The following is a 15000-nucleotide window of genomic DNA, read 5'->3' on the forward strand; positions in this document are numbered from 1 at the left end:
AACACTAACAAGTCACATGACACCGGGGAGGGAAAATGGCTAATTGGGCCCAATTTGTACATTTTCACTTAGGGGTGTATTCACTTTTGTTGCCAGCGGTTTAGACATTAATGGCTGTGTGTTGAGTTATTTTGAGGGGACAGCAAATTTACACTGTTACACAAGCTGTACACTCACTACTTTACATTGTAGCAAAATGTCATTTCTTCAGTGTTGTCACATGAAAAGATATAATCAAATATTTACAAAAATGTGAGGGGTGTACTCACTTTTGTGAGATACTGTATATGTGTATATATATATGTGTGTGTGTGTGTGTGTGTGTGTGAAAATGTCCAAAGCTGACCATGTGAAGGATTTTCCAAGGCCACCAAACATCCAGAAAGAAGCAAAAAAGATTCTAGAGTCAGAATCTAGTGATTTTTTGCACAGATGTGGACAGAAGTGACTTTCCTGAATTTCTCTGATCACCATTTCTACCAATGACCAATCACTGATCACCATTGTTCCAAAAATCCAATCACTATTGACCATTTTTACGAGAATCCGATCACTGTTCAACATTGATGCACCACGCTGGAAATCACAAAGGATAGAGTTTAAAACAAGTGGAATGATTGAGGGGAAAAAAAGCTCATGCTGCGTTGGCCGGGAATCGAACCCGGGTCAACTGCTTGGAAGGCAGCTATGCTCACCACTATACCACCAACGCTTGGGACCCAAGTCTGACTGAAATGTGGAAAATCCATCAGAAAATACAGTGTCTATGAACAGCAGTTTCAGCACAGATTAGTGACAATATTATAGTCGGGATTACTTTGCGAAAATTTCTCAAATTGTAAAAGATGACTGTTATTAAATAACACCGGTACACATGGTAAAATAAAATAAAACTAAAGTGAGATGCGTTGGCCGGGAATCGAACCCGGGTCAACTGCTTGGAAGGCAGCTATGCTCACCACTATACCACCAACGCAGGACGGATTTCAAAACTCTACACGGAAAACTATATATATATATATTATTATTATACATTCTATAGATATATATATATTATATATATATATATATATATATATAATTATACAAACTCATTTTTGTTGATTTTTTTTTATAACACCACTACGGTGACCGAGAACTGCAAAACAAAACACAAATCAGAAAACACATTCACAAATCAGACGAAACGGAAATATTTTCTGAATGAATTACTTATTGAAAGCGCTGATTGGACGACACATCTGTCAATCAAGATATACAGGAAGTACAGCAGGCCGCGCCAGTACTGGAAATTCAGTTCGTGTGTGTGCATGTGTTAATATGTTTTGTCCGTACTGCGATTCAAATAAAATGTAAATATCTACGGCGTGTCCTCTGATCTGTTCCCCGTGGATTAAGTTCTACCAGCAGCCGCATAAAATCATCACGTTTTACACACAACTTGTGTTTCTGCGAAAGCGCTAACCGCATTATCGGTAGCCGAACAACTGTCCTGGTTCACACAGCTCTGCTCTTATAGCATTCCTTACTTCCCTTCTTTAATGGGGGATCATTTATTTCCTCTAAACAAACCTGCGTCCTTTAGGTTTGTTTTTAGAGAGCGGAAGCTAATCTTTATGTCGTGGTATGCTGACATCATAATCCAAAATCACCGCATAAGAACATCCTTCCTCATATTAGCGCTGAATAAATTACACTTTCTAATTTCTTCACAATATAAACTTTTATTTTCTAACATTTAAAGTTTCGCTATGGACATAAAAAAAGTTTAAAATAAACACAGAAGTACAAGAAACCAAAGTTGTTTACAATTTCTTACTTCCTGTATATCTTGATTGACGGATGTGCCGTCCAATCAGCGGTAAGTAATCCATTCATCACTAAATAGACCTACCTTTTCCGTTTTGCCTGTTTACCTGGCTCGTTAATGTCTTTTCGGATTTGTCGCCGTGTTTATAATTCGTTATTTTGTTTTCGGACTTGTTATTTTGTTTTCATATTTTGTGTTTTGTTTTGCACTTCTCGGCCACCGTACTGCTAACAACACAACTAGCTAGTTTGATAAATTAACTCGGTTGTCCGTTGTGTTCAGACGCTAACGCGCTAATCCCAAATGCCTCCGTCCTCCCTACACAAGCGCACTACACTCACTATACAGTAAAGTCTTCTCTACTCCCTTTGTAGTGATTATTTATATATCACAAGCATGGGTTTGGGATTGACCCGAGCCAACGTTGGGCGTGAGGACAAAGTCTTATGTTTGTGAGAAAGATATCTATAGAATTAGCCGTTTTTTGCAGTTAATTAGAAAAATATAACGTCATAAGAAGGTTAAATTAGCTAAACTAGCTAATCCAGCCAACTGGTGTTAGCTAGAATCACATCCTTGCGTCGGTTTGCTCATAAATATAATCGAGATGGATTTGTTTGCAGATCTTCCTGCTCCTACGAACAATACAGACTCTGGTAAGAAGAAATACTTCGATTAGAGAGAGAGAGAGAGAGAGAGAGAGAGAAAACAATCTGCATTTGTTGTGTTTTCTTCTGAATTGCTAGCCCTGGCTAATATAACCCAGCACGTGGAGGTGCTCGAGCTGGCTAGTCACAGCTAGCTAGTTAGCTAAAGACGCTAAATGTTTATTAGGTGACGCTTGTAGAATTTGTGATCAATTTTAAACAGAATATGTGGTAAATATCGTGTGGGAGACGTTTGTTGTGGGTGAATAAGCGTCAAACCTCCACCAAACACAATGAAGGGAAGAGTGTTAGCATAGTTCAGCTTAGCTAACAGACAGATAACAAAGCGTTAATAATAAGGCGCTGTGTGGGTTTTCTATGGGCTTACATGGACACCCTGAAGATTTTCACTTCCCCAAATACAAACACTTAACTCCTTTTATTAATATTAATCTCACCTGGATACTGTAAATTAATATCTAAGAGCTGCTGCTGCATTCATAAACACTGTCCTGTGCTCATCCCAGTGAACTCTTCCTGACATTCTGCTCATACTGAACATAACACGCACTCTATTCTGCCTTGTCTGGTAGGGTCGAAGGTTTTTGCATCTCTGTATGTTCTATAAAAACGTGTGTGTGTGTGTGTTCAGGCAGTACAGCTGAAGACGGCGTGCAGGACCGAGGACCGAAGAGACGCAGGGACCCGCGCTCGGATGACGAGAAGAATGAGACGGAAAAGAAAGTTTGTAAAGGTTTTCAGCATTTACACACTCGCACACCATCAGACAAGGTGTGTGTGAGTGTGTGCGGCTGTGTTCATTGTGTGTGTGTGTGTGTGTGTGTGTGTGTTGCAGGATTGGCTAAGCTGAAGGGTTTTGTGGCGGCACGGCGTGGTGAGCGGGACGACATGCAGGACGCTCACGTCATTTTACCTAACCTTCACACGCATGCAGACACACTGCCTACACATGTGTGAGTACACACACACATATATTCTCTCGTTTATTCAGACTCAATCCCAAATCTCTCCCTTTCCTTTTGTACCAATTTATGACTTACACCTCACATAGTGCATCATGTATCTGGTAGAGAGCTGTTTGGGACACAGCCGAGGTCCGTCAAACTGTTTATACCGCTATAATACATACGTATTATACATACGCTATATGTACGCTGTAAATGATCTCTCTCTCTCTCTGTGTGTGTGTGTGTGTGTGTGTGTGTGTGTGTGCAGGTCGAGGCTGGCGTATTTTGCTGTGTTTGACGGTCATGGTGGTGCTCGAGCATCTCAGTTTGCTGCTGAACATCTGCATCGAACACTACTTAGCAAATTTCCTAAAGGTTTACACACACACACACATTCGCTATAATGCTATGTACTACGCTACTACACACACCAGCTGGACGGAGAATAGGCGTGCGAGAATAGATATGATGCTGAAATTCTGTTTGCTGCTCTGTGTTCGGTCAGGAGAGGTTGAAAACCTGGATAAACTGGTGAGGAAATGCCTGCTCGACTCGTTTCGCCACACCGATGAGGAATTCCTGAAAAAAGCCTCTAGCCAGTAAGTGTTTGCGAGTAAGCTTTGATCGATGTTAAAGCGTTATGTCGATCGATTCAAGCGTGTAGGGCTGGGTGATACAATATCTCTATCGCAATGATAAATGATTACGCGATACACTTTTCTGAGATATCGTTGGTACGGTGATGTATTTATTTGTTTGTTTGTAATAATTACAAATTAAATTGTACCGGATGCCATCGATTTGACGTAATAAAAAAAAAACAACTTAAACTTCTTTGTCCTTGTAGGCCTTAAAGAAAAGTATGGTCAGAGTCAGCTTAACGCATTTTTGCTACAGTTTAGCGGACAGTTTGTTAGTGAAATTATATATCGGGATGTGTCGTGTATCATAGAGATGCCCTCGAGTATCGCGGTATGATGTTTTTGTTGTGTGTGTTGCAGGAAGCCGGTTTGGAAGGACGGCTCCACAGCTACGTGCGTGTTGGTCGTGGATGATGACCTGTACGTGGCCAATCTGGGAGACAGCAGAGTGAGTATATTTACAACTGCAGATTGTTTCAAGTACACGACTAATCCAGTGTTGGGTATGTGTGTGCGGGTGTGTAGGTTTTTCAGCCCTGTGTGAGAACTAGGGATGTCACGATACCAAAAATCTAGTAGTCGGTACCGATACCACCAAAAGTACGATACTCGATCCCAAAGTCGATACCACGGTGTGGGTAATATATATGTGTGTGTGTGTGTGTGTGTGTGTGTGTGTGTGTATATATATATATATATATATATACACACATACATATTATATATATATATATATAATATGTATGTGTGTATATATATATATATATATATATATATATATATATATATATATATATATATTAATATATATATATATATATATATATAAAATATGTATGTGTATGTATATGTATATATATATGTGTGTGTGTGTGTATATATATATATATATATATATATATATATATATATATAATATGTATATATATATATATATATATATATATATATATATATATATATATATATATATATAATATGTATATATATATATATATATATGTGTGTGTGTGTGTGTGTATATGTATATATACATACGCGTGTGTATGTATGTATGTATGTATGTATGTATGTATTTTTTTTTTTTTTTTTTTTGTTTAAATAAAATAAAGAACTCCTGGAGGACATCCTCCTCTTCTTCACCAAATTCCAGGGGTTTCCTCGCTTTGTTTGAAATGGCATCGGCTGCACACCGGCAACTGATGCTAGTTTTCTTCTCTCTGCCCCCCAAGTCAGGCTGGAGCTAAACTTGTCGCCATCTTCTGTAGTTTTTTCCTGTGTGCTTGTAGGCGTTCTTGTTCACCACTTGTGGACCGACTAAAGCACTTGTGCATATTTGCTGCCCCCTTCAGGTCTGGAAGAATTGCAACCTCGGTACTTTCACAATCAACGGTGTCCATGCTACTACAGAAAAACAAGTACTGTCACGTCTTAAGAATGTTGATACCGAAGTATCGGTTCTCGTGACATCCCTAGTGAGACCCAAATAACGGTAATAAACGGTACGACAGTTTTGTGATGACATTCTGCAGGTGGTACAACTGCAGAGTTTATTTGGGGAAGAAGGAATAAATAAATAAATAAATAAATATTCAAAGGTGCCAAAACATATGGTTTAGCTGTAGCATTTCTGATTTTTGACCTGTTGCTATGGTGATATGGGAGGCATGTAACAGATCTCTGGGGGGAAAAGACAATTCAGCGAAGGGGAAAGGACGTGCAGTTGCTCCCGGTTACCTTTGCTTCGCCCCGATTTCATCTAGGAGACCTCTGACCTCTGAAGGATGACCTCACCGGGATTGTGTGTGTGTCTGTCTGTGTGTGTGTCTGTTCAGGCAGTGCTGTGTCGTTTGGAGCATGCTGAGGACGGAGAGGAGAGGTGTGTGTGTGTGGCTCTCAGTAAAGAACACAATCCTACCATCTATGAAGAGCGCATGAGGATACAGAGAGCAGGAGGAACCGTCAGGTGGGCTTAGGGTTTGTGTAACGATGGGTACGGATCAGGGATACGCCAGATGAAATACTGGAAATGAGTGAGTGTGTGTGTGTGTGTGTGTGTAGAGATGGGCGTGTGCTAGGTGTGTTAGAAGTTTCCCGCTCCATCGGTGATGGCCAGTATAAACGCTGTGGAGTGATTTCAACGCCCGATTTGAGACGCTGCGCACTCAGCCCTAAAGACAAGTGAGACACACACTTTGTGCTGTAGATCTGTGATAGTATGTGTGTGTCTGTGTGTGTAAGTTGTATGTTAAACTGTATAAATTGTGTTAACGTTTGTGTTTTGTTAATCTGTCCTGTGTGTGTTCAGGTTTGTGATTCTGGCGTGTGATGGACTTTTCAAAGTCTTCTCAGCAGATGAGGCTGTTCAGTTCATCAACAACATTCTACAGGTGTGTGTTTATATGCACATGGTGCAACAGCCTTACAACACTGCAAATGTTAAAATTGGGGTTGACTGATGACCATTCTAGGTTCTGGTATGATGATGATGGAGGTTACGGATAGATTGGCAATAAGGTTTTGGGCCAGTTAATTATGATGTATGATAATGGTTTTGGGGAATTTGACAATAATTTGGTATTGCTGACAACAGTGGAGATCTCTGGGTTTGGGGCTGATTGATGATGGCGGTGGTGGTGGATGTTAGGGGCTGATTGATGATGGTGGTAGTGGTGGATGTTAGGGGCTGATTGGTGGTGGTAGTGGTGGATGTTAGGGGCTGATTGATGATGGTGGTAGTGGTGGATTTTAGGGGCTGATTGGTGATGTTAGTGGATGTTAGGGGCTGATTGGTGGTGGCAGATGTTAGGGGCTGATTGGTGGTGGTAGTGGTGGATGTCAGGGGCTGATTGATGGTGGATGTTAGGGGCTGATTGGTGGTGGTAGTGGATGTTAGGGGCTGATTGATGCTGGTAGTGGTGGATGTTAGGGGCTGATTGATGGTGGTAGTGGTGGATGTTAGGGGCTGATTGATGGTGGTAGTGGTGGATGTTAGGGGCTGATTGATGATGGTGGTAGTGGTGGATGTTAGGGGCTGATTGATGATGGTGGTAGTGGTGGATGTTAGGGGCTGATTGATGGTGGTAGTGGTGGATGTTAGGGGCTGATTGATGGTGGTAGTGGTGGATGTTAGGGGTTGATTGATGGTGGTAGTGGTGGACGTTAGGGGCTGATTGGTAGTGGTGGACGTTAGGGGCTGATTGGTGGTGGTAGTGGATGTTAGGGGCTGATTGATGGTGGTAGTGGTGGATGTTAGGGGCTGATTGATGGTGGTAGTGGTGGATGTTAGGGGCTGATTGATGATGGTGGTAGTGGTGGATGTTAGGGGCTGATTGATGATGGTGGTAGTGGTGGATGTTAGGGGCTGATTGATGATGGTGGTAGTGGTGGATGTTAGGGGCTGATTGATGGTGGTAGTGGTGGATGTTAGGGGTTGATTGATGGTGGTAGTGGTGGACGTTAGGGGCTGATTGATGGTGGTAGTGGTGGACGTTAGGGGCTGATTGGTGGTGGTAGTGGATGTTAGGGGCTGATTGATGGTGGTAGTGGTGGATGTTAGGGGCTGATTGATGGTGGTAGTGGTGGATGTTAGGGGCTGATTGATGATGGTGGTAGTGGTGGATGTTAGGGGCTGATTGATGATGGTGGTAGTGGTGGATGTTAGGGGCTGATTGATGATGGTGGTAGTGGTGGATGTTAGGGGCTGATTGATGGTGGTAGTGGTGGATGTTAGGGGCTGATTGATGGTGGTAGTGGTGGATGTTAGGGGCTGATTGATGGTGGTAGTGGTGGACGTTAGGGGCTGATTGGTAGTGGTGGACGTTAGGGGCTGATTGGTGGTGGTAGTGGTGGATGTTAGGGGCTGATTGATGGTGGTAGTGGTGGACGTTAGGGGCTGATTGGTAGTGGTGGACGTTAGGGGCTGATTGGTGGTAGTGGTGGATTTTAGGGGCTGATTGGTGGTGGTAATGGTGGATTTTAGGGGCTGATTGGTGGTGGTAATGGTGGATTTTAGGGGCTGATTGATGGTGGTAGTGGTGGATGTTAGGGGCTGATTGATGATGGTGGTAGTGGTGGATGTTAGGGGCTGATTGATGATGGTGGTAGTGGTGGACGTTAGGGGCTGATTGATGATGGTGGTAGTGGTGGACGTTAGGGGCTGATTGGTGGTAGTGGTGGATTTTAGGGGCTGATTGGTGGTGGTAGTGGTGGATGTTAGGGGCTGATTGGTGGTGGTAGTGGTGGACGTTAGGGGCTGATTGGTGGTAGTGGTGGATTTTAGGGGCTGATTGGTGGTAGTGGTGGATTTTAGGGGCTGATTGGTGGTGGTAATGGTGGATTTTAGGGGCTGATTGGTGGTGGTAATGGTGGATTTTAGGGGCTGATTGATGGTGGTAGTGGTGGATTTTAGGGGCTGACTGGTGGTAGTGGTGGACGTTAGGGGCTGATTGATGGTGGTAGTGGTGGATGTTAGGGGCTGATTGGTGGTGGTAGTGGTGGACGTTAGGGGCTGATTGGTGGTGGTAGTGGTGGACGTTAGGGGCTGATTGGTGGTAGTGGTGGATTTTAGGGGCTGATTGGTGGTAGTGGTGGATTTTAGGGGCTGATTGGTGGTAGTGGTGGATTTTAGGGGCTGATTGGTGGTGGTAATGGTGGATTTTAGGGGCTGATTGGTGGTGGTAATGGTGGATTTTAGGGGCTGATTGATGGTGGTAGTGGTGGATGTTAGGGGCTGATTGATGATGGTGGTAGTGGTGGACGTTAGGGGCTGATTGATGGTGGTAGTGGTGGACGTTAGGGGCTGATTGATTGATGGTGGTAGTGGTGGACGTTAGGGGCTGATTGGTGGTAGTGGTGGATTTTAGGGGCTGATTGGTGGTGGTGGATTTTAGGGGCTGATTGGTGGTAGTGGTGGATTTTAGGGGCTGATTGGTGGTGGTAATGGTGGATTTTAGGGGCTGATTGGTGGTGGTAATGGTGGATTTTAGGGGCTGATTGATGGTGGTAGTGGATGTTAGGGGCTGATTGATGATGGTGGTAGTGGTGGACGTTAGGGGCTGATTGATGATGGTGGTAGTGGTGGACGTTAGGGGCTGATTGGTGGTGGTAGTGGTGGACGTTAGGGGCTGATTGGTAGTGGTGGATGTTAGGGGCTGATTGATGGTGGTAGTGGTGGATGTTAGGGGCTAATTGGTGGATGTTAGGGGCTGATTAGTGGTAGATGTTAGGGGCTGATTGGTGGTGGTAGTGGATGTTGGGGCTGATTGATGACGGTGGTAGTGGTGGATGTTAGGGGCTGATTGATGATGGTGGTAGTGGTGGATGTTAGGGGCTGATTGATGGTGGTGGTGGATGTTAGGGGCTGATTGGTGGTGGTGGAGGTTTGACACTGGTTGGTGGTGGTACTGGTGGAGGTTTGAGATTGACTGATGATGGATTTGGGCCGATGATACAGGAGACCGATTTGTTTGTAACGGTGGAAAAAGGAGACTCGGGCAGTAGTGGACTCAGTGCCAGATTTGGCATTTGGGTCCGCTCTGTTTACTCGTTCACCTCACGCCGGACTGTCTGACATCGTAGCTGTCTGTCTGTCCACCATTTCTCTTCTCTCGCTCATCTTCGCTCTGCTTCTGTCTCGCAGGACGAGTCGTTGGAAACCAAGGAGGGACAGAGCGTGGAGGATGGGCGTTACGAAGCTGCTTGTCAAAAACTGGCTACCGAGGCTGTGAGGCGAGGCTGTGCAGACAACGTCACGGTCATCCTGATCTCCATCGACTTTTGACGCGTTTCTTTCTCACACACACCAGCTGAGTGTTTAGGCTCCATGTTGCATTTTGAAGCGGACATTTCTAAAAGACTTTCAAACACCAAGTGTGGGGATTTACAACCAAATAAAAGTCCAAACTTTATCGGACATGCCATGTGTTTGTTTTTATGTTTATAACATTTTTTTACTTGCAAATTAGATGGAAAGAAATTAACTTCAGCTGAGAAACAATAAATCATCAATAAAAAAGCTTTCATGAAACTTGCTTTAAAGTGACGCTTGAGACTATTTTTCCTCCTATTAAAGGTGCATTAGGTAAGATTTTTTTTTTTTTTTTAAAGATTAGGTGGCATTGAATTCAATTGACATTTCCTCCCCATATACATGAAGCTCCACCCCACAGTATCTCAAGTGTCACATATACTATCCATAAAATGAGGCATAACCAAACATGGACTAGCATTCCCGGACCAGAAGTCGGTTTACTGAATGGATTTTTCTCAGCGATTTAAACATTTGTTAAGGCAACAGCGTATCCCATTGCTTTTTTTTTTTTTTTTTTAAACCCACGTTTTACACTTCTTCCAGGATTTTTGTACAAAGAATAAACAAAATTGCCCATTGCCCCTTTAAACGCCATTGTACCTGCACTAATAATAACAATGTCTCCACGGTGAACTTCTCACAGGAACATCGAAAATACAGCACAAGCTTAATCTAACTAGACTTGGATGCGTTTCAGGGTAGAGTTTGTCTTTAAAGTTGTGGAAGATGAAGCAGTTGGGGGGACTTTTACTGTGACAAGCGGTGAAACCGTCACCTGCTGCTTCACATCACGGATGTACGGGGGAAAAAAAACTGTAAGTGTGTAAGAGGAGAACATCTGTCTGCACAAGAATACTTTTTATCAACGTTATTTAAACCGTTTATCAAGACTGTGATCTAGCTTGGTTGTAGCTTAGCTGATGCGAAAGCTAGGTTTCCGTTATGTGCGCTGATGTGCTGTCCGTTATCTCCGAAACGGCGCGTTAACCCCGGATTATTACTGTCGATCTTAAGCGTACAACATTTCAACAATTAAAGTTTAATAAAAAAAAATGTATTGATTATTTATTTAAAAAGTAAAGTATTAATGATGATGTGTTAGTGTACGTTCGGAAAGGAAACGCAGTGAGAGCCCTAAAATCCGGTATGGATTACTTCCTGGACTTTGACGAGTGCATCCGGGACTCTCCGGTGTTCAGGTACCAACCGCACTGCGCATGCGCAGGATTTGTCCTGACAATGTAGAAAACCCTCTACATTTATACCATATACTAAATATTTCTATAAACTGTACACTTTATTGAACTGAAATATGTAGCGTGGAGTTTAAAATGATTTAAACATCATTTTTAAATCAGGTTACCTTTAAAAAAAAAAAAAAAAAGAAAAGACAAAACTGCATTTAGTTTCAGTTCCATGAACGGCATCCTGTTTATCTCTACATTTATGACCTAATCTACTTGTGGGAAGAAAGCAACAACAACAACATTATTGTCAAATCTTGAAGAATTATACGTTTATCCATGTCATTCTGATTATTAGCATCATTTAAGTCTGTCTCTGTCTGAGGCAAAAGTAGCTCACTTTACCACAGGAGTTAAGATGTCATATCCTCTTTCTCACATCACTTCCTCAGGCTGTCTTTGGAGAGGTGTGAGAATGATCTAGAGGAGCTGGAGAGTCGCATGGAGAAGGTAAGGATTAACTACAATAACACACACACACACCACATGCTTGTGTAAGTGTGTATGGCATTATACCTGTGTGTCTGTCCTTGTTCGTCTCTCTGTAGGTGATGAGGTTGTGTAACAAGATGGTGGACGATGGCCAGGTGTTTTGTTCATCCAGTCAGATCTTCCTGTCTGCGCTGGATGAGCTCACGTCACACCATAAAAACAACACCGTTATAGAGGTGTGTGTGTGTGTGTGTCCATCAGTGTGTCAGTCCATCCGTGTTTTCTGCAGCCTTCCCAGACCCTCCCACAAACCCATGTTAAAGCACTACAGTGGGTGTGTCCAGATCCCAGGTTTTTAAGGTAACAGATTAAACACACAGACCACTGAAGCTTTAACCTCTGTGTGTGTGTGTGTGTGTGTGTGTGTGTGTGTGTACGCAGAATTGTCTACAGCAGTTTAATCAGGCTCTGCAGGAGATGATCCACTTCCACACAGTGAGTCCCAGGTTTCTCACTTATAAACACTATAATCTGATCATTTTTCAGTTTCCAGTAACTCAGTGAGTCAGTCAGTATTTTGGTGAGTCAGTCAGTAACTCAGTTATTCAGGCAGTAACTTAGTCAGGCAGTGTACCAGTGAATCATGTAATGTCTCAGTGAGTCAGCCAGTATCTCAGTCAATATTTAGGTGAATCTGTCAGTTAGTATCTCTATGAGTCAGTTAGTAACTCATTGAGACAGTTAGTATCTTAATGAGTCAGTCAGTAACTCACTTATTATTCATTCAGTATCTCTTTGAGTCAGTCAGTATTTCAGTGAATCAGTCAATATTTTGGTGAATCTGTCAGTCTCTCTATGAGTCAGTCAGTAACTCAGTGTGTCAGTCAATATCTGAGTGAGACAGCCAGTATCTCATTGAGTCATTATCTCAGTAAGTTGGTCAGCAACTAATTTATTATTCAGTTAGTATTTCAGTGAGCCTGTCTGTATTTCTCTGAGTCTTTCCATTTCTCAGCAGTACAGTCAGTGCGTCGGTCAATATCTCTGAGAGTCAGACGTTATATATTCATGACCCAGTCAGTATCTTTATTAGTATAATTGACCAGTCAGTTCAACTGGTCAGTATCTTTGTGAGTCAGTCAGTAACTCTGTGAGTCATGAAATATCTCTCAGTGAATCAGTCCGAATCTCATTGAGTCAGTTAGTATCTCAGAGTCCGTCAGTATCTCATTGTGTCAGTTACTATCTCAGTGAGTCAGTCAGTATCTCATTGGGTCAGGTAGTAACATTGAGTCAGCCAGAATCTCATAGAGTCAGTCAGTATCTCAGAGAGTCAGTCAGTATCTGAGTGAGTCAGTCAGTATCGCATTGTGTCAGTTAGTATCTCAGTGAATCAGTCAGTATCTCAGTGAGTCAGTCAGTATATCAGTGAGTCAGTCAATATCTCAGTGAGTCAGTCAGTGTCTCATTGAGTTCATAGTAACACCGTGAGTCAGTCAGTATCTCAGAGAGTCAGTCAGTATATCAGTGAGTCAGTCAGTATATCAGTGAGTCAGTTAGTATCTCAGGGAGTCAGTCAGTCAGTATCTCATTGAGTCAGTTCATCTAAGTGAGTCAGTCAGTGTCTCATTGAGTCATTTAATATCTCAGAGAGTCGGTCAGTATCTGATTCAGTCAGTATCTCATTGAGTCAGTCAGAATCTCGTTGAGTCAGTTAGTATCTCAGTGAGTCGGTTAATATCTCATTGAATCAGAATCACAGTGAGTCAGTCAATATCTCACTTAGTCAGTATCTCAGTGAATCAGTCAGTAACTCAGTGTTTGAATGTGTCAGTAATTGTGTATATTGGTGTATAATTGTGTATTTGTGTTTAGATGCTGCTTGACCAGACTCGGAGAGCGATCACACAACAACTCTCAAAACTACTGACGCAGTACGTCTATCGCAGACATAACACACACATATTTAGTGACTGTTTTCAAATTTTTCTAACTATCGTGTGTGTGTGTGTGTGTGTTCAGGTTCCTCCCCCCGCTGCGTGCTGCTCGATATGAGTGTGTGCGGATCAGAGATGAGTTGAACACGGCGCTGGTTAAGAGCGCTCAGGTTCCACAGCACAAAGCGGCTGAAGCAGAGCGACACACACACCTGCTGCTTGCAACACGCAAGTGCTACACACACTGTAGCCTGGACTACTGCCTACAGGTAACACACACACACACACACACAGAGGTAAAACAAATAAGTGCTGCACTGGAATGTAGGGAACATAGATAGTGTCATTACTCTACCGTGGACGTGTCCCAAACCGCACACTTTTTTCACTTTATAGGCCACATGAATAAAATCCTAAACACATGTCCTAAAATCTCACACTATTCACAATGTAGGCCACATAAACACCACTGATCCACTACTAACGTAAGGGGAGCAGCCACACTATCATCCCTGACTGTTTATTACTCATGAGCTGTGTCACACGCTGTGTGTATTTATTATTGTGTATTTTCATCCATTTATTTCAGCTGAATAATTTCCTGACTCAGCAGAAGCTGGATGTGCTGAACTCAGTAAGTACTGAACATGCTGAGTCGTATTCAGAGTCGACTACTTAATTCCGGAACGTACATCAGTATTTCTGAAGGGGAAACTTACTCGTCTTCAGAGACGGGTTCTGCGGCTTACTTAATACGGCTTGGGGATCACTGAAGTCGCTATGAAAGCAGCTTTAGACGTTTTTAGTGCTGTATAAATAATATAAGTAATATATTTGGGGATATTTGAGAATATTTCATATTCTTTCTTCTGTTTGTTTTTAGGTTTTCTCCTTTTTTCATGCGCAGAACACGTTTTTCCATCAGGGCTTTGACCTGCTGAAAGATGTGGAGCCCACCATGAAGATTATGGCAGCCGAGGTAAGTACGTACACACACACACACACACACACACACACTTTTACTCTATAGCCTGCACCAGCACACATGCTTTAACCTTTAACATTCTGTGTGTGTGTGTGTGTGTGTGTGTGTGTGTGTGTGTCCACAGCTGTCTGGACTCTCAGCTGAATGCGTGAACAGAAAGAAGAACCTGGAACATCAGCACTTGTTCGTTCAGCAGAGAGTCAGTGACTCGTGTTTTATATATATTTATATGTGTGTGTGTGTATATATATATATATATATATAAATGTGTATATATATATATATAGTATTACGTTATATTAGCAGTAATAAGTACAGTATTGATAGCAGGTATAACATCAACAAAACAGTAATAACTACATTGTACATCTATAGCTGTGTGTGTGTGTGTGTGTGTGTGTGTGTGTGTTTAGGACGCCTCTGGGGAGACTGTGCTGTTCAATGGAGGAGCGATTGAAGGATATCTGTTTAAACGCTCACGGAGGAAAAACAAAACATGGAAGAGGTGAGAGACAGAGAGATAG

General features: G+C 42.5%; 2 protein-coding genes and 2 non-coding genes across 5 annotated transcripts in view; 2 read left to right on the forward strand and 2 right to left on the reverse strand.

Annotated features, from left to right (window-relative positions):
• Positions 1 to 640: 640 nt before the first annotated feature.
• trnag-ucc (transfer RNA glycine (anticodon UCC)) lies at positions 641 to 712 on the reverse strand. Its single transcript has one exon. It is a non-coding gene; the product is annotated as a tRNA-Gly (tRNA).
• A 192-nt stretch (positions 713 to 904) lies between these two features.
• trnag-ucc (transfer RNA glycine (anticodon UCC)) lies at positions 905 to 976 on the reverse strand. The gene has a single exon. It is a non-coding gene; the product is annotated as a tRNA-Gly (tRNA).
• Positions 977 to 1880: 904 nt separating this feature from the next.
• On the forward strand, positions 1881 to 9980 carry ilkap (integrin-linked kinase-associated serine/threonine phosphatase). Of its 2 annotated transcripts, XM_053647883.1 has the most exons (10): positions 1881 to 2466; positions 3110 to 3211; positions 3314 to 3431; positions 3694 to 3800; positions 3931 to 4024; positions 4427 to 4514; positions 5902 to 6032; positions 6128 to 6247; positions 6375 to 6456; positions 9708 to 9980. In XM_053647883.1, the coding sequence occupies exons 1-10, from the start codon at positions 2418 to 2420 to the stop codon at positions 9846 to 9848; spliced, it is 1032 nt and encodes a 343-aa protein (XP_053503858.1). In that variant the 5' UTR covers positions 1881 to 2417; the 3' UTR covers positions 9849 to 9980. The 2 variants fall into 2 exon arrangements, with proteins under 2 accessions (XP_053503858.1, XP_053503859.1); XM_053647884.1 differs by lacking the exon at positions 1881 to 2466 and having other exon boundaries at positions 3110 to 3201.
• A 124-nt stretch (positions 9981 to 10104) lies between these two features.
• Positions 10105 to 15000, forward strand: part of zgc:162872 (BAR_ACAPs and ArfGap_ACAP domain-containing protein) — a 9244-nt gene continuing 4348 nt past the window's right edge. The window contains exons 1-11 of the mRNA XM_053647878.1: positions 10105 to 10693; positions 10981 to 11077; positions 11515 to 11572; positions 11671 to 11790; positions 11996 to 12049; positions 13430 to 13488; positions 13577 to 13760; positions 14081 to 14125; positions 14375 to 14470; positions 14601 to 14675; positions 14890 to 14981. Of these exons, the coding sequence (XP_053503853.1) occupies positions 11025 to 11077; positions 11515 to 11572; positions 11671 to 11790; positions 11996 to 12049; positions 13430 to 13488; positions 13577 to 13760; positions 14081 to 14125; positions 14375 to 14470; positions 14601 to 14675; positions 14890 to 14981 (836 nt within the window). The 5' untranslated portion in view covers positions 10105 to 10693; positions 10981 to 11024. The remainder of the gene's footprint in view (positions 10694 to 10980; positions 11078 to 11514; positions 11573 to 11670; positions 11791 to 11995; positions 12050 to 13429; positions 13489 to 13576; positions 13761 to 14080; positions 14126 to 14374; positions 14471 to 14600; positions 14676 to 14889; positions 14982 to 15000) is intronic.

This window comes from Ictalurus furcatus, chromosome 17, assembly GCF_023375685.1.
Source record: "Ictalurus furcatus strain D&B chromosome 17, Billie_1.0, whole genome shotgun sequence".
Taxonomy (NCBI): domain Eukaryota; kingdom Metazoa; phylum Chordata; class Actinopteri; order Siluriformes; family Ictaluridae; genus Ictalurus; species Ictalurus furcatus.